The 27,867-nt window shown below is 41.8% G+C and overlaps 2 protein-coding genes across 10 annotated transcripts in view; one reads left to right on the forward strand and one right to left on the reverse strand.

Moving 5' to 3' along the window:
- Nucleotides 1-22,495, forward strand: part of NFATC2 (nuclear factor of activated T cells 2) — a 94,500-nt gene extending 72,005 nt beyond the window's left edge. For 5 of the 6 annotated variants that reach the window (XM_054081478.1, XM_054081482.1, XM_054081479.1 and 2 more), the window contains exon 10: nucleotides 22,357-22,495. In XM_054081478.1, coding sequence (XP_053937453.1) covers nucleotides 22,357-22,412 — 56 coding nt within the window. In that variant the 3' untranslated portion in view covers nucleotides 22,413-22,495. Of the gene's footprint in view, nucleotides 1-17,960; nucleotides 18,049-22,356 lie in introns of all 6 variants that reach the window. The other variant, XM_054081477.1, reaches the window with a different exon arrangement.
- The window catches only part of LOC128853808 (uncharacterized), a 48,532-nt gene that overhangs the window by 5,073 nt on the left and 15,592 nt on the right, over nucleotides 1-27,867 (reverse strand). For 2 of the 4 annotated variants that reach the window (XR_008452588.1, XM_054081483.1), the window contains one exon: nucleotides 24,778-24,894. Coding sequence is in view for 1 of the 4 variants with exons in the window: in XM_054081483.1 (XP_053937458.1) it covers nucleotides 24,778-24,894 (117 nt within the window). In the remaining 3 variants the exon portion in view is untranslated. Of the gene's footprint in view, nucleotides 1-13,115; nucleotides 17,318-24,777; nucleotides 24,895-27,867 lie in introns of those variants that run through there. The other 2 variants (XR_008452587.1, XR_008452586.1) reach the window with 2 other exon arrangements.

Here is a 27,867-nt window from a genome sequence, read left to right on the forward strand (position 1 = left end):
CTTCTGGGTTGCATCTGAGCCTGTCCTTTCAGCAAAGTATAACTTACCCGTATTTCAGTTTACTATAATTAAAACATGTCTTGTTATACTTCCCTTTAGTTAATTAATTGTATTACTAAATCTCATGTGAATTCTTATAAAGAAAGTTGCATAGTAGAATAAGAAATAAGTATTTGTGTTGTCATGGCAGGCTGGCATCTGATGTTCTTCTTCACCTCTAGAAATAATTTGCTATTTGAAAATTCAGACAAATCCAGACCCATTTCAAGACTGCTCTTTCCCCAGCAGTCTTTCTCAGCGGCTGTCCTGCTGCCTAAAAATATGCAAAACAAAACAAAGCAAGAAAAAGACAAACCCATACATCTAAAATCAGCAGTGGAGGAAGGAAGAAAATGAATCAAGTGATTAAAACCATAGTTCCACTGGCACCTCTTTGTTCTCCAGCTCAGGAATCTTTAATTGGTGCAGTAAGTGCCCACAGGCAAGTCGTGTTACAAAGCGTTTCCTGTTCAAAAGAACATGCAGACTCCATTAGGAGACCACTGGCACCGCTGCCAAGAACTGACACTGCAGGATGGGTACGTGAAGGCTGTCTTGGTGCCTCGATGGGCAGGGTCCCACCACGAATTGATGCACCAAGACAATAAACCCCAATTCTAGTGATTTGCTGGTGGAAGGCGTGCCACCGTTTGAAGGCTGAACTAGCAGACTGTTATCAGCAGAGAGTGCTCAGTTTTCAGAAGGCATCAAACAATTTTCAATGATCATTTTGAAATACTGGCAAAGAGTTACTTAAAAAAAAGAACTAGTTGATGCAGTTGGGAATTGAAAGCTTCTAAACCACAATAAAGTCCTTTCCCAGACTTGCTGTCCATTTACTCCGCGCTCATGGCATTCCTTAGACAGTCTGAATCACAGACAGCAGACAGCTCTTATAAAGAAGACCATAGACACCCATCTGTTGGAAGACATCTGCCAAAATAGACCATACATTTACTTTTATTCCTTCAATCCACTTTCAATTTAAAGGGATAACAACAATAACATTTTTCAGTCCAGTGACACTCTTCATCTACTACAGAGAAACAGTAGTGAATTAAAATAACTCAGTTGCAGAAAGAAGCAAACAAGCTTTCCCCTTAACTCTTACAGATGGGTGAAGCAGGGCATAGAGCTTTTAAGTGACTTGCGCCAGGTGATGCAAAAAGTCACTGGTAGAGCTGTAACTTGCCAATAGGATCCCAGGCTGCCAGATTCCCCAGCTGCATCCCTCACACAGATGTGCGGGTACCAAAGGCATGTGAAGCTGTTGCCTGGGTGTGCAGGAGCTGGGACAGCACTGGCTATGTTGTAGGTTGTTAAAACATGTGTTACGCAAAGTAGGGGATTGGCAGAGCTACTCTGTCCTTTTTCTGTCTTTCCACCAGGTTCTCTTAGTTCGTTCGGTGGATCTCAAAGAATACTATCTGCTTTCTAGAAGTGAACAATTGATTGCTAGCAAGTGATATGCTATGTGTCACTGAGAACAGGTGTATCTAGTGTCTATTAGAAACACCCTCATTTCTTAGGGCAAACTCTGGAGGCAGAGCAAAGCCGTTGTATGAGCACAGGATGTAAGGAAAATGAATCAGTGGGCTTCCTGCCAGCTTGGGGTGACGCTGGGTATTTTATGCAGAAATTTTTTCAGTTCAGTCGAAATCATAAGTGTTTTGACAATATTTTTCAAAAATGGGGGCTTTGGCCACGAGAAGCAAGAAATGTGTGTGTAGGAAATGGCTTATAACAAAACTGTGCAGAGCAGGAAAGGAGGTTAATTCCTTCTAGAGCTAAATTCACCATTTTGCATTGAACCAGAGCAACGTTCTCTGGAAGCCTTTAACAAGGCTTGTTTTACACTCGGGCAGCTTACCGCGTAACTATGCTGGTTGAGGTGGTTGATTTTTTTTATTTTTTTTTATTTTGCTAACACAGCTATTATGGTAAAAACCCTTGTATAGACACAGCTCTGTTGGTGTAAAAACAGTGGAATCAGCACAGCGTATGCCAAGTCAGGGAACCACCAGCAGCTGTTTCATTGAAGTCCTTTTGTACTGGAATGACTCTGTGTGAGTTGGAAGAAGGGTTTCACCAGCAATGCCAGTGCGGCTAAGCTGGCTAAACTTGTATGGGTAGCTACAGCCTGTGTAATATAATGGATTTTCACATGGGTAATAATTGCATGAGCTCAGCCTGATTGGTTTGTATGTTGACCACCTCAAAATGAATCCAAGTGTTAGTAACTTCCATCAAAGATGATGCGATGTGCTGGCTTCATTTATTACAAAGATGCTTTGCTAAGAGGAGTTGTACAGTCCTTAACTCTATAAGGAACCTGCAGCTATATATGTACTGTTTGTCCTCACTGTTTACCCTGCTATCTCCCCTTTAAAATTAGCACAGTGTAATTGAATAAGTATAACTAGTGAACTGGCTGACCTCCGCATGGCAGCTCAAAGCTTTTGCCAATTCTTTACAAATTCATTGTGAGTTTTGCAATATTTATAGCTATTTAAAAGTCCCTGTGCAGGTGACTGCAGCAAAATAGGAATAACTTCTTTTCTTAGTGATCTTTTCAAGTCCAATCCAAGAAAAACCAAACCATTGAAAACACAAACCTTGGTGTTTTGGTCTTTCAAAATCTAGGCAGACAAAAATGATGCAACTTGAAGGGGATTGGGGGTTGGCTGCAGGATTTTAAAACCAATCTCATGATTATTAGAGTCCCGACTCATGAACTCTGGACTCTTGGGTTTGGCATTGCTGCTCTTCACAGTTTCATTTGTGCAAAGAATGTCCTAAGGTGGGAAAAGGGAAGGGGTCTTTTCTCCCTTTAAAGCACAGTGTGCTGCAGGGGAGGATTCAGCTCCTGCTGCAAAGGCTAGTGAAAAGTCAACTTGAGCCATTTTCAAACTGCACTTCTGAAATCTTGCAAGCAGCTGCAAAGAGCCTGGCTGCTTGGAAAAGTTTGGACAACATCTGCACATTTCTTTAACTATTGTGAAATAAAATGCCTGGCAAGAATAACCATCTTAAAGATATACAGTCTGTTTACGGTGTAAACTGAAAGCCAGTTATAAAGTCCTCTACTACAGAAAAATGGCTGGATTGTCAATATAATTCACACAAGCAGAACTTTTCCAGTTAAGGTCACATCCTGCCAGGCTGCGTGGATGTTGGTGGGGGACATTTTGTTCGTATAAATCTTTTCCCTCACAGGAATCACCTGTAGGTGGTAAATTTTACATCCATTTTTCTTCCACTGTTTTTTTCATAGTTTGTTTCTTATGAAAAATATAATAATATTATTATTTATAAATACCTGGGTATTTTTAAATTAAAAACTGAGGGCGTATCATCTGAATTTTCCATCAAAGTTAGTTTTCTTATGAGAACTCTAAATACTGTGAGCCACTTTTCTGCCCAGCAGAAGCTGGTATGGCCTTATGCTCTCTGCTCATTTTATAGTGCTGCTTACTTACCAGTTCCCAGAGACTTTGGTGCTTTCTGTGCTCCTGTGCTTTGGATGCCGTATATTTGCAGAGGAATTTTAAAAGCAGGCTGGACAAATGTACAAGGAGACAATCCTGCACTGGCTATAAGAGATGCTAGATGACCTAATAGGTCATTCTGACTTCTATGATTTGAAAAACAAGCAGCACATCTGTAGTCGTGCCAGCGGGAGAGTCAGAGATGGGGGAAGAAGAGCAAATACTTGAAGAGTGTAAAACTCCCTTCCCAGCATATTAGCTCCTAATTTGAATTTTCAACCAGCTACTGGCTTTCACACTCTATCTCATTTTTTAATCTAACTTTTTTCTGCGTTTACCAAGAAGAAACCAGAGGAAAGTAAAAGCCAACCTGAAATGTATAAACAATACAGTTGTGTCTGAATCATCACTCCAAGTCCCCACAGTTCAGTTTTGCAGGCACAGAAATCTGGGCATCCATCCAGCTGTGAATTTCACAGGTGGATCCTTTCTCTGAAAGAGGTCTGCACAAAAATCCTAAATCCAAGTACTTCCAGCTTTGCACGAATATTCTCCAATTTAGGTGCACATCTACTAGGAATACTACAGTCTGTTTGGCAATTAAAATTCTGATCTCATGATAGGCATGACTAATAGTTTGATAATAGTGACTTTGAAAACTTGGTCTTGAGCTGGATTTAAACGGTGTTAGGTTTAGTAGAGTTAAATCTTCAGCTACTGTTAAGTAGTGAGGATCAAAAGGGCTTCACCAGTGATGCCCGTGTGACTCAGTGGAGCAACACTACTTTACTCGGTGAGAAACTGGCCTAATGCTCTTCATCTTCCTGCAGTTTCTCCTGATTCACGCAGTTCCCATTTTAATCAAGCCATGTCCTTCTGCGGGTTTTTAATTTGGAAACTTTGCACTCCAAAACACAGGCTAAACGCTGCCCTCAGCTGACCAGACGTAATTTCTTTAGAGTGAAATCGTAGTTTAATTAGATTTAGTGAGGGAAGTATTACTGGCTTCTGACTGTGGATGCTGAAGTGAGTGATAGTTTGCATCTGAGGGAGAATTGCACCTGCTGGATAACTGTCAGATGTGGAAGTAAAGGTCAAAGTGGACTGTCCCCTGCTTCCACTCAGCTGTGTGCATTTGAGCACACTTTGACTCATGGGTGGTGGGAGGGTCTGGCATTGCAGTAGTCATATGGCAGATCTGTTTGTGCACCGAAGCATTGCGCACTGCATGACCAGGAAACCTTGAGGTCCTGCGAAAATAGCCAGAGGATATCGCAGCAAAGTGAGAGCGTAGTTTAGTCCTTTTTCAGTGCTTATGTGTTGACTCACTCTGCCTTTGTGCAAGGACTCTGAACCTTTGCTTTTAACATGCAAAGAATAATTTGGGCCAGGGTGAAAGCAGCAGTAAATTAGAGGAGTGAGCGTTTGCAGTGTTCCCTCTGATCATCTCTGCCAAGGGGAGTCTTGTCAAAGATTCCCAAATTGTGGTGTGGTTTGGTTTCTTAATGATGGATGACTTCATCATCTATGAATGAATCGAGTCAAATGTAGGACAAATAGTGAGACACTTGAATGACTCTTATGACATTTGCAGTGTCTCAATCGGTGCTGGTTTATTTAGGTGGTTTCTAAGTTTCTTTGGAAAGAGTAATAATGACTAAATGAAGGGGGAGCCACTTCAGAAGTATGGGAGTCAATGGCGAAAGTATTGTGAGAGTTAAACCTCCATGGGTTACATATCTGTCATTATGAGCAACGCAGCATCGGTTATTTTGTAAGAGCTTGGTTCCAGGAGACTCTGTAGCCACAAGGCCAGAGGAAGCTGGCTAATGTACTAGACGTTGCATTCCCTTTATGGTCAAACAACTCCTGGTGCTCGTGCTGAGTCTTCGTCAGCCGCTTTTGGGTTTCTGAGTCTTAGCAGGAGGCAGCAGCCTCCTCCGAAAGTGTTTGTGAAGGTCCCGACTTTGAAAGGCACCTACCCTCAGGCGTTCTGTGTGGTTGTGGTGCTCCCAGCTTGCCCACGGGCAGTGCCTTCAGCTGCTGCTTGCCAGGGGAAGGGGCACTGCTGGGGGCACACGGCGCACTGCTGTGCCAGTGCTTTAGTCGCATGTTTTGCGGGTCTGCCCAAGCCGCTCAAAAATACAGCACAGCATTTCTGTAGGTAAGCGGTCACCAACTTAGGAAGCTGTCTTTGGGACTTGGGGCAAGTTCCAGTCACTGCATGCGAAGTGATTATAATTTTGTACAAATTGATGTTTGCAAAAGCTGGAAATGGTCTGCAAACACCGGCCACCCCAGGCATTGGGCAGGTCAAGTGAGCAAACTGGTTTGATTTAAACCAAAGTTTAGGCAAATCAGAAGAGGACATTTAGCAGCTGTGTTTTTTAATTACATTGTGTTTTGTGGGTCTTTATTCCTTAAATTTGTGTTTAATTTTTTCTTTGCTCGTTTTTTCTTCGCACACGTTCATTTGCATTGAGCGGGGTGCTGTCTTCTTCCTTGGAAAGCATCCCAAGATACTGATTTCCAGCAGGCAAACCCTAGGGTGAGATTTTCGGTTAGGTAGATTGGGTTACGTGAGAGCTCTTCTCCTAAGGTCATCGTGCAACTTCGTGTCTTGAAATAACTTCTACTATGTTTTCAGATATGTTTCCTTTAAAAAAAAAAGTAATTGTTTTTCATACATATTTTTCTTCAGTACAGATTTTATAGGTTGTTTTATAAATTAGTATCTGTGCACCTTTGTTTTATACTTGATTACAGTCATAAATATTCCCATCCCAAGTTTTAGATCAAGGTCATTACTTTCCAACAATTTAGGTTGTTCTGATAATGGTCGTGGTTTAGATGTAGCATTAAATGCCCCTTCATCTGTCATGCAGGAAAGCATCTTTGCTTTTCAAGTGTCTCTGCAGAAAAGCTGAAAGAAATCTCTCCTGTGTGTGACATTCCAGTGCAGCTCTTGCTCTGAGGGAATGTACACCAGCCGTGCAAATAATCTAGCCCTTAATCACAGTTAGGCTTTAATATTTACTAGCATTTCAACAGATTGTGGTCAATATAACAAGACATTCATTTCCTCCTTTGTATGCAAGGAGAGTTGCACACAGCTGATGGCTGGTTTGTGACAGGAAGCTCCAGTTGCCGCACAGAGGCACGCTGCACCGAGGCCAGCTCAGCTTGAGCGGATCAGAGGCTGAGGAACGAGAGTGGTTACCCAAGGGCAGCTTCTCCCTGAGGCTCTGCAGTGAAGGTACCACACAGACCAAAACCTCTCAAGGGTTTTTCGAGATGTACACTGCATTCAGCCGACAGGCAGATGCACCGCTTATCTGGATATCTGGGGAGTCCCTGGCTGTGGCACCTAGACAAAAATGCTTTGGCAGACAAATAAATGAGGAAATTAATTTTCTTGTCTTTAGAAAATAGTGATCGCCATCACGCCTGGATAGATCGAATTTGTTATGATAGCAAAACAAGTTCTATGGAAACCATTGTGAACCCTGGAGTGAGGCTGCCCAGGAGAGTTGGGGAAAGCCGCTTTTGTTTGTTGTGCTTGGCATCGTTTTGCTCTGGATGAAGATGCTTTAATTTTGCGGGGAGACCCAAGAGAGCATTCCTCTTTTTCCATCCCAGAAAGCCTTCCAAGCTGGCATAAGCGTCCCGTCTTTCCAGCTGCTCCTTTCCAAATACACTGCCTCCTAAAGATAGTCTTTACAGTGGCTGGGGCTGGTGGAAAACATGAAGCCTGCACGGATTAGCACAGGAATTCATTTGGGCTGACGAATTGGGTTTCCCTCTATAAACAGCACTAGTGTTTTCATCTTCTGGACAGCACAGCAAACTTCGCGTCCTCTTGCTCCTCACCCCGCCTCTCCCGCTCTGTGAAATGCCTGCATCCAGGCCAGCCGTGGTAAAAGACATACTAAGGCCTGCTTTTGGGGGATGGAAAACGGCACGTGTTCAACGAGGTGTTTTCAACTATCTCCCTTCTTAGACAGGTTTTTTCCAACCGTTAAAAGAGGTGGTAGGTTTATTTTGTTTTGGTTTTTTTTTTTTTGCAGTTTATTTTCCTTTCCAGGTAAAAGGGAAATTAAAGTAACCCTTTCTCCACTGGTTTAGTGACCTTACAAGCAGCCCACACTATATATTTTCTTTTCCTCTTTGTTTAACTTCAGCTACAGTGTGCTTATCACCTGCAGGAGTTAGGGATCCTCTGAAAAGGATTTTGTCTACCCCTTCCCCCCCCGAGCTTTGGGCAGGCAGAGGCTGGATCACAAGAGTGCATCACTGCCTGCAGGGACTGTCCTACCCCTGCCAGGGACACCCCCCCAGCATGCTACCGAACGCCTCTGCTGCAGCAAATACACTTTCGTATCGCTTATACTTCCTTTTGTAGCTTACTTGGTAAATATTATCACCAGGTCTTATTAATCACCCAATATTATTTCTATCATTGCTTGGAAGGGGAAAGACCTGTAAAGGCCAATTATGTGATCAGGCTACATTTAGCAGTGGTTTGTATTTACCTGAATATTCAGTAATGGATGATGTTGACCATGTCACTGAGTAACTGAGCATGGAGTTAGAGTTGTGTGGACAAATAAGGGGCACTTGGGAATCAGCTGTCGAATGAAGAATTATTTAAGTAATAAAGCCCTGTCCCTTAACTTTACTTAATCACCATGTTTCCACACCCCATCAGATGTTTGTTCCTTGGACATAAGTCCCTGCAAGCCCTCACCTTCCTATTATATGCTGCAGTCTCTCCTGCTCTTCCAAGGCACTCTGGATCTGGCTGTTCATCTCTAGAAGGGGTGTCTGCTTTGGGACAGGGGGAAAGAGGAGGAGATGATTTCGGCCTAGAGAGAAGGCAAGGAAGAGGTGCAGGGGTAAAGGCATTACCCTCATTCTTCATGTATAACCTGCCCTGTTGCTGAATCACAGTGTTTTTGTAGGTAACAGATTATAGTCATGACAACATGGGATTTTAAAAACCAAAAATACAAAAAAGCAGAAAACCTGGCAGTGGGTAGCAATGTTGTAGTGTTTTGGTAGTTTATTGATTTACAGTGGTTTTATTAATGCTGCAGTTCACAGTGTAAGCATTGCTGTGCATTCAGAGTTGGAGTCAGGATGCTGTTGGCTGCAACTAAAATATTTTCTCTGCCACATGGTTTGATGTAGATACCTATTTGTGCAGCTCTTGATCACCACAGTCTCATCTGGTGTGGTTGCAATGGAATTAAGCACCATTCCCATTATAGTGTTGAGGCTGCTGCCCAAGGGGAGACCCAGGGTGCCCCCAGGAGAGGAGGTGCAGGTCAGGACATGGGCTTTCATGTATAGTTGATTTAAGCAGGCTCACTGGCTGCCAAGGGTTTTGCAGCAGGAGCATCAGCCGTACTAAACTACACGAGGAAAACAAATCCCAGCAGATTTCCGAAATGCTGACAGCTGGATGCAGATGACATTTCTGAATCAAACCAAACCAGCCGCTCTCATGTTTCTCTCGCCCCCATGCAGCAGCAGGGCCAGGCTGAGTGCATCTCATGAGCAGGTGAAGGAGAAATGACAGCTGAGGCATGTTTCTGGGGCACCTAGCACAGATGATGAGAGGTGGGAGAGTGCCACTGGAGATGGTCACCCTCTTGAACCATAAAAATTGCCTCTGCCTTTGTGGCCAAAAGGCTGCAGCCCCCTGTATCTTGATCATCTTTCAGTTCTCAGCCAGGGTCAGCAGTGACCAAACTCTCTCTGGAGACTCTGCTGGCTGTGACTATGAACAGTGGTGATTTCCAGCCCAGATATAAACTGCACTGTTATTTTTAGTGTTGATTAGAGTCATGTCAAGAGGACTGTGTGAGAGGAAAGCCCCTTTGTGACCTGCAGCACAGCTGGAGCAGAGCGCACTCCCACTCCACCCTGGGACGGGCCCTGCAGCAATGTTGGCTGCTGGCTTGGCTGTGAAACATAACCAATCTCTGCTTGACAGGGCTCCCCCAAGGCTGTTGGTTGCTGTCAGCACAAGATGGGGAAGGTTTTAGTTCTGTGATGCTCCTTCTGCCCTCTCCCAGTATCCACTGTCACATAGACCAGCTCTGAAGTCACCATGGCTTAACCACCCACTTAAACTAGAGCACATTTTAACTTCTTGGCTGAAAAGGGGAAGACCCAGTCTTTTGGATAGTTTATCTTTTCCCACCAGTAAATTACATTAACTTTTAAGTCTCTTGATGTGGTATTTTTGTAGTACCTGGAGTGTTTCCTCTTCTTTACCAGGCACCTGCCTGTTTTGGTGCTGCTGGGCCCAACAATGCTGTGGCCAACAGGTAATTCCACTGTGTTTTGAAGTGTTGCACCATCGCTTACTGCCAGGCGCTGCAGTCCTGCACTGCCGAGGAACACTGTGGGAGCCAGAGCTGGCTGCATGGGGACGGCTCTGCAGCACATGCTACAGCCCACAGCCAAGCTTTCAAGCTTCACGAGTCACGAGGGAGTGCAGGTTAGGATGGACAGCTGTCCTGTTGTGTTAGCTTCATTTCTCTCAACCACGGCTCTCCGCTGTCCTTTCCCTCCACGCTGAGCCTGCAGCAAAGCACAGCAGCTGGTAGTAGTCAGCCATCAGAGCTGTTCCCGTGTCCTAGAGAAGAGGCTATGGCAGCACTGTGGAGTGTTGCTCCATCATGATGGTGTTGCATTGTGGTGCCACATAGACACACTGTGAGCCTTCCTCACGATGGTGCTGCACGGAGCATGCAAGGGGTCGGCATTACCTCCCCACCAATGAATCAGCCCTTACTAGTACAAAACCCTTCCACTCTTTACTCGGCTTCCCAAAGGACAACCCTCAGTTCCTATCATAGGACAGCTGCTGGTGGTGATCTCCAACACTCGTTCTATCTAATCTGCCAGGGAAACATTGGATACAGTCTAGGCTAGATTCTGAGAGGTGATGCATGCTTGTCTCTTTGTGTATTTGATCTTTTTAAGAGTGGCTAGATGTCTACTCCACAGTGATTTAGTTGAGAATTAGCTATCAAAATACCTTTAGAAGTTTGTTATTGTGGAAGATACCTGGTGGCTTCATACAGTTTCATTACGCTGCATCGGTTACTGGGGCATTTCATTTGTGTTAGCAGTCACTTTCCTTCCAGAACCACTCAGAAAGAGTTATGGTAATCTTGGCTTTCGACTTTGCTACTGCTGCATCTGTGGCTAGTTCCTCAACTGCAGGACAAACAATATTCCCACTCAACCTGTATTCCTAGCTGAGAGGACGGCCTGCCAGTTGCTTCTGAATGTGTTCTGTAGTCAGATGAGATCATATCAAACATAAGCAAGTTTTATCTTTATTTTAGGCAAGAGGGTGTTTCAACATGATGTGGTTCCCAAAGTCTTCATGGTTTGGTTGGAATTCACCCAGGAAGTGTAGCAATGGATGGCTAAATGCAGACTAATAGATTCAATATGAGCTACAGATGCAGAGCGCGTGAGCTGGCCTTGCAAACTTGTGTATAAAGGATAACCTTGTCATACAGCTGATGAGAACTTGGGAGTGAGTAGGATGGTCTTGCTAGGTACTTGCACTGTCTTGCAGCATGCCCCTGAGACACTGCAATCAGCAGAGTATTTCGCCTCCTGCCTGGGTTGCACGGGAATAGCTTTCAGACCTCACAGCTGGAAAATTTGGGATGGCTCATCATTAAATCCTGGGAAGGATTCCCTGAGGCAGGCTCTTTGGGTGGTTGTTCCTACATCTTGATCTGAATTTGGGATGGAAGGTCTGCAAATAATTGAGGGCTGATTTCCGAACAAATGTAGGTTTTTGTTATTGTGGTGAGGTTGGGAATTGCCCAGCTTCAATAGCACTGGCTGCACTTCAGCTAAAGATAGTCACCTCAACAAATTGGACGCTGAGGAGTTCAGGTCTATTTCTGATAATTTACATCCCCTTTTTCTTTTCATACTGAGAACAAAAGTTTTCTCACTTGTGTCTTGACTCAGATTGAAAGTTTGAAGTCTTTGGATGATGCATATACCTTTTTCTTTTTCTCTCAAGCTATTTACTGTCAGATGTTCATGGCCTTCTTAAGGCGAGATGCCAAGTCAGTTACAGTATCTGCACCCCATAGTCTTTCGCACTCCTTTTTCTAAGTTATAGGTGTCTCTTATAATTAGCTGGCGATCTTGTTTCAAAATGGTCTCTGATTTATACACCCACTCCATAGTTTTATGTAGTATTTTTATTATTACATTACTTTATGTTAGAAACCCACACACAGATGAAAACTCCGTTGTGGCAGATGCAGCGTTGACTCCAAAGGAAGAAAAAAAAAAAGCAGTTCCTGCCTCAAAGGGCTTACAGTCAAAGTGCAAAATAAAAGCAAACAGATGGATGTGGGCAGGCACACAGTATCTTGTATGTGGCACCTCCTTGACATTGTTAGATGTGAATTGTAACGCTCTGTCAATAACCACTTAAATATGTAATGGTCTGGATTCTTTCCAGCTAACTTGTAACTGTAGCCCCAAAATTGGGTGCTCAGCTGTCCTGGACTCAATTGCCCAAACCTCTAGACCTCTCTAGCTGTGCCTGTTGCTTTCCATCACCTGCAAAAGCAGTTCCCGATACCAGGGCTCCTAAAACAGCGCTTGCCATTCAGTGCCTGGTGCACAGAGGGGAAGAATCTGGTCTCAAACAATCGTTTACTGAAGGATGTGGAGTCATGATAGAAAAATAATCTCCGCGCAAAAGTGATTTCATGTGTTCCACTGCTTAGTGTTTTTCACTATGGACAGTGTGCCTATTGCCCATGGTCCTCTTTAAAATAAAGCACGTAAGAAACATATGCCTGCTTTGCACTCGCTGTTCTGAAGTGGTTTGTGAAAGCAGAGTAATTGCAAGCAGAAGGTTATTTGCATGCCTGTTCCAGAAAAGAGCTTGATTTGTCTGGTGAAATTGATCGTAGGTCACTTGTCCCTATTACCGTGGGACACTGATTTTCTGCTGGCTGTTTTCTCCTGAAAACCAGGCTAAAATTCAGTTCAGACGTGTTTGGAGGGCAACCTGTTTGCTGGAGAGGATGGGTTCTGCAAGAATCCACAAGCCCTTCAACGGGGGCGTGTACGAAGTTAAGATGCAGCAGAAGATAAGATGCCAGAGAATAAGATCCAGTAAAGAGTTTTGTGGATTAATAGACATAAGCGCTAGTGCTCAAGGGAAGGAAATAGATTACATTATCGACCGTTCATCCCCTGCAAAACTGCCTAAAGAAGGGTAATACAGTTTGTTTCCCCTTGCTTAAATATTTAATCTGTCAGTTTCTTTGTGTCAGAAATGGAAAAAGCAGCAGCATTGCCTATTCTTGTTACTTTCAGCTAATCCTGAACATGTTGTAACTGTTCTTTGGTTCCTACCCCCCAATTATTTCCTGTAAAAAATAGCTTTCTCCCGTCCATTCTCTTTTCTCCATTTTTGAAACACTTCGCTGAATGACTCATTGCCTCTTAGTAAATAGGTTAAGTCGAGGAGAATGATGAAACTGCAAAGTGACATGTGAATAAATAGTGCTATCGCTTGTGTGCTTTTCCTGCCGGCAGTTACTATTTTAGAGGCATTGTGGTATCTGTTACCAATTTCATAAGCTTTTAAACCATGAGGTGCAAACTACTGTAAGAAAAAGATCATTGCCAACCTCCTTTGGTTTTGCTGTTTTTAATCTAATAGAAATATGTCTCAGTACCAAATGGCATTGCTTATCTCAGCACTTATGTACCAAATTCATAAGGTCCATACCATGCACATGAGAATAGATGCGAGCACAGTTCACCCTTGTGCTTTGCAGCAGAAGCAGCTGCTGCAGGGTTAGAGCGAGAGCTAGGAGTGACAAAATGAAGGCTCTTGTATCGTGTTTCTTGAGGTTCAATCCATCAGCCTAATATTTCTGGGTTGGTTTAGCCAATGAATGTGGTTTAAGAAAATGAACTCCATCCCTTTCTGGTATAAGTTTTTGTATATTTATTTATTATGTGCGTATTCCACTTGGAATATTTTACTTGGTCTCATTGCATGTTAACTAAAACTAAATACAAACTTCATCTTTTCTCAGTAACTTTCTATCAACTAGAGAGAGCCAACTGCATGACTCAAACATGTGTCTCTTCCCGTACAATTTCAGCCAAAACTATCTGGCATCAGAGTACTGCAAAATGAAAGTCATATCTAAATATATTTGAGCAGAAAGAAAGTCAGTTAAAAAAAGACTTTGTTATGGAAAGCTACTACAAACCAAATCCACGGTGGCCTGGAGTTCCTCATCACACCCAGGCTGATCTAGTTTTCCACTTTCAAGGTATGCTTTCCGAAGTGGCTGCTGACACTCATAGAAGGACTGCATAAAGTTATCACATCTCATTGCAGTCCCTTTATGCCTTACATGTAGTTAATAAACAGACTTAAAGGCTTTATCTAATAAATAAATAAACAGGATTTTAATAATAATCTCAGCAAATTTAATAATACAAGTATTTTGCTTCATATTCATATAATTCCCGGTGGTGTCAGTATTAATATTCAGTGCCAGTCCTTTGTCAGGTAACCTGTGAACGGGGTTGACAGTGCCTGGCGCTGGGTGCCACCCTGAGCACCATCCCTTGGCTTCAGTTTCAGTATGTGCAGCGCTATGGATGGGGCAGGAAAAGGGTTCCAAGCTTGAAATTTAACGAAGCACCCTAGCTCAGTGGGGTGTCTCTTCCCATTGCACTCATGCAGTGACTGAGATGCAACTCCTCTAACTTAAAGCTTTTTTACATAAGAGAGACTGAGCCTCCAGATGAGCTCCAAAGGCTTCCTATGGTGATGTGCTGAATCCTAAGAGGGCGGGAGGGAAAGAGCATGAAATTCTGCCTGAGGGTGCATTTTCCAGATCACCAGCTGATGTGAATTCTTCCTCCAGTCAATGTATGTGGGCAGGGTTTGTGCCTATCTTAAAATCTTCTGATAAAAAATTGATGACTAAATACTGAAATCCATCAAGCAAACAGGAAATCACACTCTGGAGTAAAAATTACTCTTTCTCTTGCTGTTCCAGTCAACAACCCAGGATGAGAAAGCTCCTGCGTGTGTGTTTGCATATATCACATATCCCCAGTTTCCTGTTTCATGGTGAAGGTGTCTAGAAAACTTAACTCATTGATTTCCAATAGATTTGAACAGGAATCAAATGGATGAAATAACTGAAAGCACGAACAGCACCTGCTCAGCCTCAGAATTCCTCCATTCAGCTCACTTTAGAGCAACATTTGGCACCTGTTTCTCTAGAGGAGTATGCCATTTGTAAGCAATATAATCTCCCATATGATGTTTGCACTTCAGATTTCAGTCCTCTTGCTATGGGGTCTCAATAAACTGGTCTTGCAGAGAATTAAACAACCAGTTAACACCCAGTTCTTTTCTTAACTGATTAACTGTGTGAAAGTCCTCTGGCCATGGAAGTGTAATGATTTTTTACTAATCACTTACAGGTTCAGGTGCAACTTATTACTGATTTACAAGATTTTAACCATTTGTGTAACAAGCTGAAGTGAAGCGTGGCGAAACAGGACAAGCACCCAGCAGCTCTGTGCATGGCAGGTAGTGCAGGGCGTGCAGCACAGGTTTCACAGTGTCGCCACTCTGCAAACTGCTCTGTTTTCTTTCCCTTCTAACTGGTCACTGCTGGAGGGAATTGCAGAGTAACAACTTCTGTCTGAGGGTAATGCATGAATAAACAAAAGCAGAGGGTTGTTTTGACTAAATAAAAATGATTCAGGCTACCAACTGTTAGGGGATACCAATTCCAGACTTACCACACAGTCAGTGGAGAGAGCATCTATGCAGCTTATCACAAATGATACCCCAGTGTGTCCCAGGGCAAGTCAGCCCTAAGACTGAGGGATGCTCCTTGGTCTCCTGATTTTAGATGCTATAGAGCAAAGGCAAAAAACATTTCTTCAAAGTGTTCTCCGTTACCTATGTTGGTTCAATTTCCTGATAGAAATACTTAGGACCTGATTTTTAGAGGTATTGAGCACTCCAACGTTGACTGACATTTACTAATTTAAAGATTTTAGGTTGGTAATTGAAACCGTTGCCTATTAGGATTTTTAGAGTGCCTAAGTGAGCTCAGCATCTCATGCCTGTAGCAGTTTGAGACCTAAACTACCTAAAGACTTCAAACCATCCCTGTAGGGACTGCTGAAAATCATTGCTCTCTACGGCATCCACACACAGTACGGGTTTATTCTATGCAGGTCATTATTATTTCAGGCTTTTTTGTGTCAGCTAGGCAGGTATTATTTAGGTTCTCTGAGTGCGAACTTCATAATCTTTCCGCGTTTTTTCAGACCAAAGCAAACCTGTAGCAAATCTCATCCCTCAGGGTTACTTTGGCCTTGGCCAGGGCCACATGGCAAGAGGATGATACCACAGAGGTCCTAACTCTGGAGTCCCACGGCCCAGTCTTCTGCTTTAACCACTAGGTTGTGCTTTTTCCTGACCATTTTAACGCAGTTGTTGTGTAGCGGCAGGCTGTTGATCTTTTCTCCAAGCCCACTGGCAGTCATGAAAGTACTTAGAAAATCCCTAACATTTCTGGGGTGGTGTCACAGACAGATTTGTATTTTGTGTGTTTCCTTCTTGATAGCTTTAATCTATAGTGCATTTAGGACACTGACTTTTTTTTTTCTCTCTAGTTGAAATGCTATCTTTGTTCTCTGTGCTTTTCTTGCAGGCACACCCAGCTTCCTGTGAAAGATTTTGGGTAGGATAGTGCCATAGATACTGACGGTTTTCTTTTTGCACCTCACTCTGGATCTATATTGAAATATAAGGGAAGGATAGTTAAATGTTGTGAGTGAAATCCAGATCCTGTGAATCACGAGAAGTTCGGATATTGATTGCAGTTGGGACAGACTTTAGCCAAAAATATGCATTTTATTTAGATTCTGGTTTTCATCGCATATCTGCCTTATGATGTTCAATTCATGGAAAGATGCCGATGGGTTTTGAGCCTATTGAAACTACTAGCGAAAAATGCATCATGGGACTGGAATTACCCCTTAGTTTTGAGAGCAGTAACTTCTTCCAAGAGTTTACTTCATTAGCTGAGATGACCTGAATGCTGTTGGGCAGGATGACATTGAAGAGGTTTATTCTTTAAACAGACTACATGGATTACAGACAGGACAAGGAAGAAAAGCTGCAGGGTGCATCTGTTGGTATTATGCCATAATTTTTTGGCATATAATTAAAGTAAAGCTTTATAGCTAAGAAGCTCTTAGTGGTCATGCATCCCCTTTTACAGAAAAATGCCTTTCATTGCTGCTGATTTATAAAATAACCCCATTACCCATACATGGTATTTTTACCCAACATGGTTTGTTGGGTTTGGGCTCCTTGTGCCTTATACACCTAAATTTGTATTTACCAGTCAATTAGTTGCTCTGCCTGCATGCGCGAAAGCTCATTTTCCAGGATGCAGAATATAAAATAGGCTGTGTACTTGGAGGTAGGTTCCAGTGTGCGACACGTGGCTGCACAATCTTAGGGAGCCAAGTAAAATATTTCTTTTCTATATATAGTCACCTGAAATCCAGCAGCAAAGACACTTCTGAATCTTGCACTCAAAACAAAGTTACTTTTTCAGGAGCCCTTTTTCCTCCTTAATATTGGAATTATTTTTTTTTAATTTTCCACATGGTTTTGCAGAAGTGCCAAATGCTTTCACAGTGAATTCAGAAGAAATCTAAAAAGATCAGACAGAAAAAAATGAAACAGAATTTTAAGTATTGCCATTTTATGAGAAAAAAAAAATCACCTTATTTGTGTTTGAAGCAAAGACTGTAACTTTTGTAATTTCTTTGCACATATCTTTCCTATTCTTTACAATTGAGGCAAAGTCTAATTTACGTGGCCACTGTGGTTAGATCTCTTATTTAAAAGGAACTGACTTTTGATCTGGCATAAATGTGTCATGTTTTATTTGGGCCACTAAAATCATAATATAACTGAATTTTGTAAAAGGCAGTGGCTAGTCTTTGACCTGACTGCGAGATGCATTGACCTCCGGTGCCTCTGAAGTCTCAGATCAATTTGTCAGCATTTTGCATGTTTTGTGAACAATTTAAGAGTGTAATTTTTTTTCACATTTATTTTTAGATAATATCAGTTGAGAAAAGAGGGGGGAAAAGTAAAATCTAGTGCTCTATCTGAGCAAATAGAAGGGTCAGGGGTTAAGTTCTGCCTTGTGTATTGTATATGCTGAAATGTCCTTTTAGTAAATTAAACCGCAAACTGAAAGGGTAGCTGAAAACTGTAACATTTGACCTTGCAACATAGGTCAAAGGTTACCTTTTTTTCTCAAAAATGGTTTTGCAAATCTTTTTCAGAGCTGATAGATACACACCTTAGCTGGATACAAAACATTATATGAAAAAGAATGACTGTGATCTTTGATCCAAGCAATCAAAAAGAAAGGTAATTGGTATTTTTCTGCCTTTTCTCCAGCTGTGTGTTTCTCTTAACCTTTATTTATTTTTTTTTTTTTCAATTAAAAAGTCATGCCCCTTTTTATTTGGCTTAAAGGGTTTATTTACTTTAATTTTTTTTCATTCTTTTTCTTCCCCACTTGTGTACCATAAAGCTGTCCTGAAGTAGCTGGGGCCTGGTGGGCAGGGAAGGAGAGATGGGGTTGTGCATGCTGGGCTAAAGCATCCTGTGGTTTCCAGGCAGCATCTAGAACCACCCTAGATCCGGGCTTTGCGTGGTCAAGCTTTGAGGACACACTAAAAATTCAAGGTTAAACTTTCTTCCTCAGTCCCTTTTATGCCATTAGTTCCTCCCTGCATGTCTTGTTTTTGCTTTGCGTGTAAAAATGCCTCTTGGCCACATCAGTGGAGCAAACATGGAATATTGCAGGATCCCTGTCTGGTGCAGGGAGGAGCTTTGCCTCCTCCAGAGAGACCCTCACTCTTGCAGGATCCCCAAGGGGCACAAGACCCCCATCACTGCCGTAGGTGTAGTGCTGTGACAACATCAACTTCATCAGTGTTACTCCAGATGTATGCATGGAATAGCGCTAGTAAAGTTGTTGCTCCGATGCGTGTGTGGATGTGTGTGCACGCATGCATATGAGTGTGTGTGCGTGTATATAATCAATTACAAAGGAGCCTGACTCATTGCCAGCTAAAACTGGAGACTGTTTTCTGTCTCTGGACTAGTAGTTGAAGCTTGGTATTTAATACAACCATCATCCCGCGAGTGAATATGCTCCAGATTTCTATCTGAGAGGATGTGAATTAAGAGTCTTAAATGTCTTTGAGGGCTGGAGCCTGAGTGACTGGATCTCACCCATCAAAGCCGACGTTCTCCCATGATTTCAGCCAGCCTCTTGCATTCAGCTAACTTGGGGATCTCCAAGCACCCGGGCTGCTGTGATACTCGTACAACAGCAGTATCTAACAGAGGATGTGCTGAAGGGATTCAGCCCTAGCTAGGCATTTCTTTGGTCTGGATGGCTGACATCAGCTGCTATTTCAATATCTTTTTTTCATGCTTTAGTCTTTCCTTATTGTTTTGTATGTCCTCATGGCCCTGTTTAATCAGTTCTTTCTCATTAAATGGATCAGTAGCAGTGTGACAGAGTTGCAGCATGTCAGGCACCTTAAATAATAATTCTTCATTTATTAATCATAATCTCCATTTCCTCTGGGCTAGAAATGAGCAAAGAATGAGAACCAATGCTTGAGATACATTTTAACTAGGCTACCTAAATAAGATAGATGCGAGTTCAGGACAGCAGGTTCAGCACATGATCTCAGCTTCCTCTGCAGTTTAAACACGTTTCAGTTTGCTGATTTTGTTCAACCTACTGTTGAAACCCAAGTCACTGAGATTGCACCTGCATCTGGATCCGTGTGCTCCCAAATCTGGAGAGATCACCAAAGATGTGTCATTTCGCTAGAGTCAGTCTGGAGGTGACACCAAGGTATTTGCCTTGGGATCCATTCTTGTTATGTTTATATATCAGTTAGATTTAGGGGCTTTGTTGTGGATTGGGACTTTTTGTGCTGGGACAATCATTGACTTATACATCCTCCCCTTAGAGCTCCCAGTCTAGTATTGCCCCACTTAAACTGCACCTAACTCCCCCCAACACACAGATTTAGGTGAAATTCAGGGTGATTGCAGGACATTCAGGACAACTGAAAACAGGAAACTCTTGTCATTCAGATGCTTGCAACAAAAATCCTGTTTGCCACCTGTAAGAGCTCACACAGAGACCAGTTGTGCCCAAGCACAGCCCTGCAGCCCCGCTGTGGGGTTAGTGTTTCATACTGTTCCCCTGCAACTTTTTAGCTGTTTTCAGATAGTAGTCCCCCTATGACCTCAGCCCACAAGACTCACGGCTGACCTCCCATGCAGCACACAGGAAGGAAAGTGAAGTTTGCAGGCTGAGTAAGCGCGTTACCGCGCTGCCCAACCTGCCCAGAGCCCGCGAGCAGAGGTCCCCACGCTGGCAGAGCTTCGCGCCTGCACACTGCTGGTGCTGCACGATGGATTGCGCTTTGCCTAAAACTCAGCCTGGGAAACAGAACCGAAACCAGACCCCTTGAAAGATTGTAGGTTTAGTACACTCCATTGAATTATCTACTCATTTTTCACTTAATGTTTAACCCTTTCTAGATGAAGATGACTGTTTGCTCTGATATTTCCACAAGTCGTGGCTGTATGAAGTAAAAGAAACTCATAGATGGTATTTTTGGTACGCTGGCTGCTCAAACAAACGTGTCGATAAATAAATCAGCTCGTAGTCTCAGCCCACTTGTTTTTAGAAAGGAAATGACCCTGTAAGAGTGGGTGCCCACTTCTTTTACCTCACTGCTATTTTTAGCTGAGGCTGTGAAAAATTTCCATTGAAGACCTACTCCTCTCATTTCCTGGGTAGAGCAAACAGGAAGCTCTTCTAGCTGAGCTGAAGGAGGATTTTTGCCTGAAAGTGGACCAGCCTCACCTCCCACTGGTTGCTTGCTTGCACTGCAGAGCAGCAACACACCAAATACCCCACTTATGTGCTTTATTTGCAAGAATTCACTCAACAGGCAGATAGAAGACAGCAGGAGACAGTGGCAGGTCGGAAGCTGGGCAGCAGGGGTGGACAGGAGTTCTGCTGCCAGCCATGCTTTCTTGCCTGTGCCCTCTCCAAGAGGCATCAATCCGATTATCGGGCAATTACTGGCTGGAATTAGAAAGAGCTATACTTTGGGGTGTTAACGATGGGATTTTTGAGCATGGACAGGTGGAAACTTCCTTGTGTGGCACAGGCTATGTGTCCCTTCAGGAGGGTTTGCTGTACTCGGATATGCAGAGGACTGGCTCTCTGCTCCTCCTGTGCTGGACTCTGTGAATCCTGAACTCTTGAGGAGTAGAGCCCACCGCAGCAGACATCCCTACAGTAATAAGGTGGAGACTTGCGTAAAATATAGGTTTTACTTTCTCAGAGATAAATTCCACTGCCTGTAGAGTGGAGGGAGCTTTCAAACTACTAGTCATAACATGAAAGATGTTCCACTTCCCAGAGACAATATTTTTTTGGACACTATTTTTTAAAATTGAGGGAAGTGGTTCAAAACTGTGTTAATTATTTTATTTTTCAGAAATATTTGTTAGAAATGTACCTAAACATGGAGTTCTACAGCTGTGCATCTGAGGATTAATCAGTCTTGTGTGAGGGTCATCTTTGGTGTGAGCTAGTCCTTGTCTTGACCCTTAAATATCAATAGGGAGAAATAATTTAGATCTGGGGTCTCAAACCTTAGAAAATTTGGTCTTCTGGTTTTAAGGCAAATTCATCAAAATAAAACAGTTTCCAAACCATGGACCCCCTTGGTCAATACAGCACCAAGGAGCTGCGTATGAAATGGACCACAAGAACAGGGTCTCATGGTTTAGGTGTCTCCTAATGAAAGTGCAGCCTAGAGAGAATTGTTGTTCTGGGAGGTACCATAAGGTGCCATAGGTAAATAAGTGTGAAAGGTAGATAGGAGGGAATGGCTGTCGTATATAACGTGATATTCTGATTTTATACACAAAGAACAAAGTTCTTCAATGTCTTCCTTTAAGCTTTATTGACAAGCCTCTCCCAGCCTGTCAGAAGTATCACAGTGGTGCATTGAAAGTTTGCTTATGCTACAGCCTACAAAGAAACTAAAATAAAAACGTAAAGAGAGTCTATAATGATTTAAAAAAAAAAACAAACAAAAAAACCCAAAACCCCTCAAAAAACAAAGACAAAAAAAGCCACTACTTTTTCACCTGAATTGCAGTCTCTGTGTTTTCAGCACTGCCCACTGTATTTCCTCCAAGTCTGGCCTTTTTCTTTTCAAAATATTCTTACTTCAGCGTACTGAAAATGTTAAAATGCTTAGATACTTAGAGGTTTTTCTTTTTTTGTCTTGGGTAAAGGAGATCTCTGTGAAAGAGGGCAGGTGTTGTGTACCTAAGGGATGTTGCATGTACTGGACACATGATACTGCTTCTCAGTTGTGCTTTTATGGTACTTGAAGCATGCTCAACATACAGGCAGTGTAAATCCCCTCTCTCCACTCCTTCCCCTTGCTTTAAAAAAACATGTAGTCTGGCAAAATATGACTAAAAGGCTTAGATTTCAATAAAATTGTATCATGAATACAGAGTGGATGTTTCAGCTTAACAGCAAACTGCCCAAAGATTGCTTTTACTTATGATTTTGTTCTAACATTTCTTCCTCTTTCTTTTATTTTACAGTTAACGAAATTATTAGGAAGGAATTTTCTGGACTGCCTGCCAGAAATCAGACATAGAAGAAGAGATTTGTGAGACAACTTTTGCCGAATCCTTCCATAACTGACCTCTTAGATCCTTCCAATGCCCCTGCAACCTCCTGCTTCCTTAACTGTTCATCTCAAGGCACCAATTCAATGCAAGGAACAATGTATTGGCATCAAGCTGACAGCCTTGACTAAGCAACTCGCCACCTCTCGCTGTAAACATCGAGAAGGACACCCTTCCTTTTGACCAAAGATCATATTGTTCTCATACAACAGAGCATTTGTCTGAGGAAGCTCTTCAAGCCTGCTGCAAAATATCTATCTATGTATCGATCTATCTTAGTAATAAGGGAGAAGAGATATGTCACTCCTGAACACCTCACAAAGCAAGGGAGGTTATATATTAGTGCTTATTTGGGTGGGGTGGGAAATGGGGGAAGAAAGAGTAATATATTCCATAAAAGAATAACGACATTTTGCAGTTCACTAACAATGACTTGCCCTCCAGGTCGCAAAGCCCTTTTGAGAAATTTTATTGTTGTAGGAAACTGAGGCAACCCAAGCTTGCTCAGCCTTTATCTGACCTGGGATCAAAAGCCATTTTTTTCTGACTCGGAGCACTGTGATCAGTATTTCAAACCGTAGATGTCTGCTGAATCCAGGAGTTTTCTTCATTTTTCTTGTCAGACTGGATAAGAATTTGAAGGAGAGAGATGCTCACAGAGAACCAGTGGAAAGAGCAATTCAACAGGTGTTAACACCTGTCCCAAGGTAAAATTAAACCAGATAAAACAGATTAATATATGAGTCACAAAAAAGCCAAAGATTTTATGATTGATCCTTATTAATATTTGGGCAGTGTATGAAGACATCTTAGGTATTTTTATCTCTTAACAAATTGTTGCTGTTTCTTTTCATATAGAACCTGCTGTTGGCTTGTAGCTTGTCTCATTTAGGAGCTGTAACATTTAAATACACAAGCTGCAGAGGAAAGCAATTGTGTCTTACAGAAACCATATGTTCCAGAAAAAGTATACACTTGCTTATATTCACTATGTCTCTAGCTTTTGCAAAGCTACCAGCAATTTCTGGTAAGGTTAAATTTCCATGCGAGTTAGTATGTTTGTTATGTTTTGCTTCATGTGTTAGAATACACTGTACCGACACCTGCTTATCATGATAAAAGATAACCGCTGCCATCTGCAGTTGTACAGCAAGGAAGTTTATAACATTTTGGTTTGTCATTGCTACCATAGTGTGATAAAAAGGCGTCATGTGTGGATAATCAATATACAGTAAAAGATAGCCATAGTATCATAGGAAATATATAGTAATCTTTTCTGGTTTTGTAAATGAGGAATACTGATGTTTTTAAGAGTGCAGAGCTGAGCTTTATTCTAGCAAACACAGTGAATCTATCCTGTTTTCAGTTGTTTCACAGTAACCTTTGCTGAATACCCACATGCATGCTCACAGCAGGGATTAGGTTCTATGAATACAGCACACTAGCAGAGCAGCTGTGTGATTGGTTCCCCAATATCAAAAGAAAGATCTTGCACAAACCCTGCAGAGTATGTGCTTGGCTGAACAGAAATATATTCAGAATTATTGCATGTAATATCTTCTCTGCCACTTAGAGCTGGTGCTTAAACTCTGCAAGGTCTTCAGATTTAGAGTGGGAGATGGGAGCGTTAGACTTTCCAGAACACCTGACCAGGTCTCAGCTATAATCTTGGATCTTAAACTGACATCGGAATGTCACAAGAGCATCTCTAAGCTCTGCATTCAACTGAGTCTGGATCTAGATCCAGAGCAGAGCCTTTCCTTACTGCACATCCTAAACTGGCATTAATAACACGGCTTGAGGAGTTTGCTTTTTTTTTGTTCCCCTTGAAGTACTGCTGCCACGCTGCAGCAGCGCCGGTGTAAGATGGTGAGTGCTGGCACGCCATCCACCTGGAAGGCATTAGCCCACTTTGTGAGATTCAAGTTTTTTGTCACAAAATGAGTCTCCTGTTTCAGCAACACCGAAGCGCCACTGGATGCCTTCATTCTGGTGCTCATACTGTGAGCTCTGCGTGCTGCATCAGTGTGAATGGCGAGACAGCCAAGCCTGTTGCCCACAGAGGTGAGAATGGCCTTTTATTATTGCTGGCTTTTACAGAAACAAAACTGAAGCTCAGACTAGTTGATATAACAACTTTTGCACAGGAGACTTAATGATTGTTAAAGAGCACTCGCGTAGTACTTCAACTAGCTTGCATGCCTCAAATAAGCTACATTGGATTGTTTTAGAACTGCCAGTTTACCAGAATCTGACGTATATTACAGATTTTTAATGCAATCTGATGGTTTGGAAACTTTGAAAAATTCTTGAGGTCAAAAGGCAGAACATTACCTGTCGGAAGTTCTGTGCTGCAGCTGAGTAAAAGAATAGACCGAATGTGTCTCCTGGTTTCACAGAATTCAAGCTTAGAAGTACCAGAAATGATCATCCAGATTTCGGTGATCCAACCTGTAAAGCATAGGAGAAATTCTAAATAAACAAACCAAAGACCCATTCACAGAAAACCAGAAATCCAAAATAACTGACAGAAACGTTTTCTCTTGCTGGATTTTAAATAGACTATCAAAGAAGAACATGAACTTCTTTTCAAACATGTAGATGTGCTGATGCAGTCTAAGTATATTGCTGCATATCTGGTGATTGTCCATAGCAACTGCTGGTCAATAGTCCTCTTTATACAGGTGAACGGCTGACCTTGAAGTCAGATTGCTACACACCAAATCTACTAGCACGCTTCCTCCTGCAGTGCGCGGTTGCTGAATGCATGTTCATGATGCGGGTTTTTATTTTTATAGTTTTACTTTTTGCCACTGTCCCCCCACTGATCATTTAACTATCTTTCACCCCTTTGTACTATGTCATAAATGTTTATAGCGTACAAGAGAAATACAGTCTCATATCAAAGGCTTTTCAGCATTCAAAGGGACCCAGGCAGGCAAAGCCCTGTGTCCATGCAGTGCTCCATCAAAGCTGCTTTGCAGGATGCACCCATGAAATGTGCTCTTTAACTGAAGGTTAAAATCTCCACTGCTTTTACGTGCTCCTTTTGACACTTTAGAAGGGGGGAGAGGATATTCTTTTTTTAATGTGCTACAAGTGCTTTACTCATGCTCGCACTAGTTGTATTTCTTCCTCATTTTTATTGCATAGGTATTAATCTGTATGTGTGTTCGTGTAGGTGCATATACATGTATATTTATATACTATAACCATATAGATGTGTGGATATATTATATACGTATGATTATATGTGAACACACACACATACACCATGTTACAAACTTGGGTCACGATCCTATAATTGGCTCCAGTCAGCCAGACATGTGCAGGCACGTGGAGCCAGCTACTGGATCGAGGGTTCATAAGATGTATATAACATAGACTACATTTCAGTGGTTTTATTTACAGCTCCATGAGGTCAGGCTGTGCTACTCTAGCTGCTTTTACGTGCAACTGTTAGTTAAATAATGCAGCTTTAACTAACTTTATATTTATTTCCAGAGAAAAGGAGTATCCTCAGACATAACGTTGCGCATTGTTTTCTCTTTTTAAAAAGAAAACTGGTATGTTAAAATGATATAGCTACGACGAAGAACTTCAAAATCTACAGTACTAAATTATTTCCTGTTCTTGCTGGGCAGTGTTTTTCCAGTTGTTACTTAATAGAGCTTGCTCTCTTTCTGTAGAAGCATTAGCGTAGTCTTGGAAGAGTTAATACCATTTTGTGAGTAATTTGTTCTCACTTTATCTGGAAGATAGCCATATTTGCACATGAGGAAATTCTGTCTTTCCTCAGTTATCTGAATGTTTCACCACAGTGCCTTCCTGCCATTGTACCAAAGGCCTCCAAATATATTATCTGCAGGGTGAACGACTCTAATGCATTTTCCATCAAAGTTATACCGTGCATTGGAACTCTAAAGTTCATCTCTGATTTTTTGTGTATGTGTGCATCTTTTTTGCTTCCGTTTTTCCATGCAAGCTTTGGCTGCAAATACAGGATGAGCTTCTATAAACTTCTGCATCAAATATATGAATGCGTAGGATAAAAATCATCCTTCATGATATGTAAACAGTCCGAGAGTGGAGTGGGAGTGGACGGATATCAGGAAGATTTTTTCTTTGTCAGATATGAGTGTTGGAAGTACAGTTTGCCAGGAGAGTAATTGCTTGTGAAGATACTTGCAATGAAATATGAAGTCCCATTTTTTTTTCTCCATGAGAATGAGCATAATGTAAGATCTGAACAACAGTGATGAAATGAAAGTGTCTAATGTATGTGCTTTATTGGTAGCAAGAACGTAGAAGAATCATGGGGTTTGCACTTGCTTTACTTGTATCCATGTAAATATGTATCACTTCCATTCTTCTTGTAGGAATACAACATTTTCTGAATGTAGAATATTTCCAAAACCAGCACTATGTTATTCTCTATTGTATAAAATGCTGCTGCTTAATAACATATCTAAACCAGTTCTCAAATTAGCTAGCATGGTTTTTTTGAAGTATATTTTATAATCTATATCTTTACAAAAGTGTCTATGCTTTTTGTCTGACCAAATATGCAAAAACTTTTGGATTAAGAATAGTATTTATAAAGGATCGGTTTTCATTTTCTGAGTGTATTAATTTTCTATGCAATAGTTGTTGAATTGTTATTGTCCTAAAAAGATGTATTTGATAAATTTTCCAAAGACTTAAAGACAGCTTTAAACACTTCAGAAATACGTTTCTAAATACTTAATCCAACTTTTTCCCCTACATTTCTTTCCAAATTGCTACTTAATAGGGAACAATTATCTGCCATATGGCATTCAGGAAAACTACTGTCTTAATTTCAAATCTTGAATTGATTCAGATCTTCATAAATTTTTCACCACTTAAAGTCATCTGATGCTCCAGTTTAGCTGTAATCCAAATGTTTGTTATTTATATTACATATTCCTGTGCAATAGGAAGAGACATAAACGTTGAGCTTCAACCAGATGAATTGCAGATTCTCTGGAAATCAACTGTTTTCCTCATTGTTTACATTGCAGTGATTTCTTACCTGTAAATGTAAGGTATCTATCTGCCATCACACAAGGAAAGTTATAATTCTTTATTCATCTCAGTTCAGAATGAATAATCCACCTTTTTGAACATTTGACATAAGATTGACGTCTGTTTTTTAATGTCTGCTGCTTCGTAACTGCAGCCGGTGACAGCTGATAGCAATTTGTGTAACTGCCAGCCAGTATCAAATCTACTATGATCTGTTTAAGATTTATTTAGCCATTTTCATTGTTCCTGGGGTACGAAAAAGCCCCTAAATTGGTACCTGACCCACATTGCAATAAATTTCAAATGAAGGTGCTGGTATTGTAAAAGATCACATAGGCTGCAAACAAGTGGTTATCTGGGGAAAAGCAAGGATTTTGA

The sequence above is a fragment of the Cuculus canorus genome, chromosome 16 (genome assembly GCF_017976375.1).
Source record: "Cuculus canorus isolate bCucCan1 chromosome 16, bCucCan1.pri, whole genome shotgun sequence".
In the NCBI taxonomy this organism is placed as follows: Eukaryota; Metazoa; Chordata; class Aves; order Cuculiformes; family Cuculidae; genus Cuculus; species Cuculus canorus.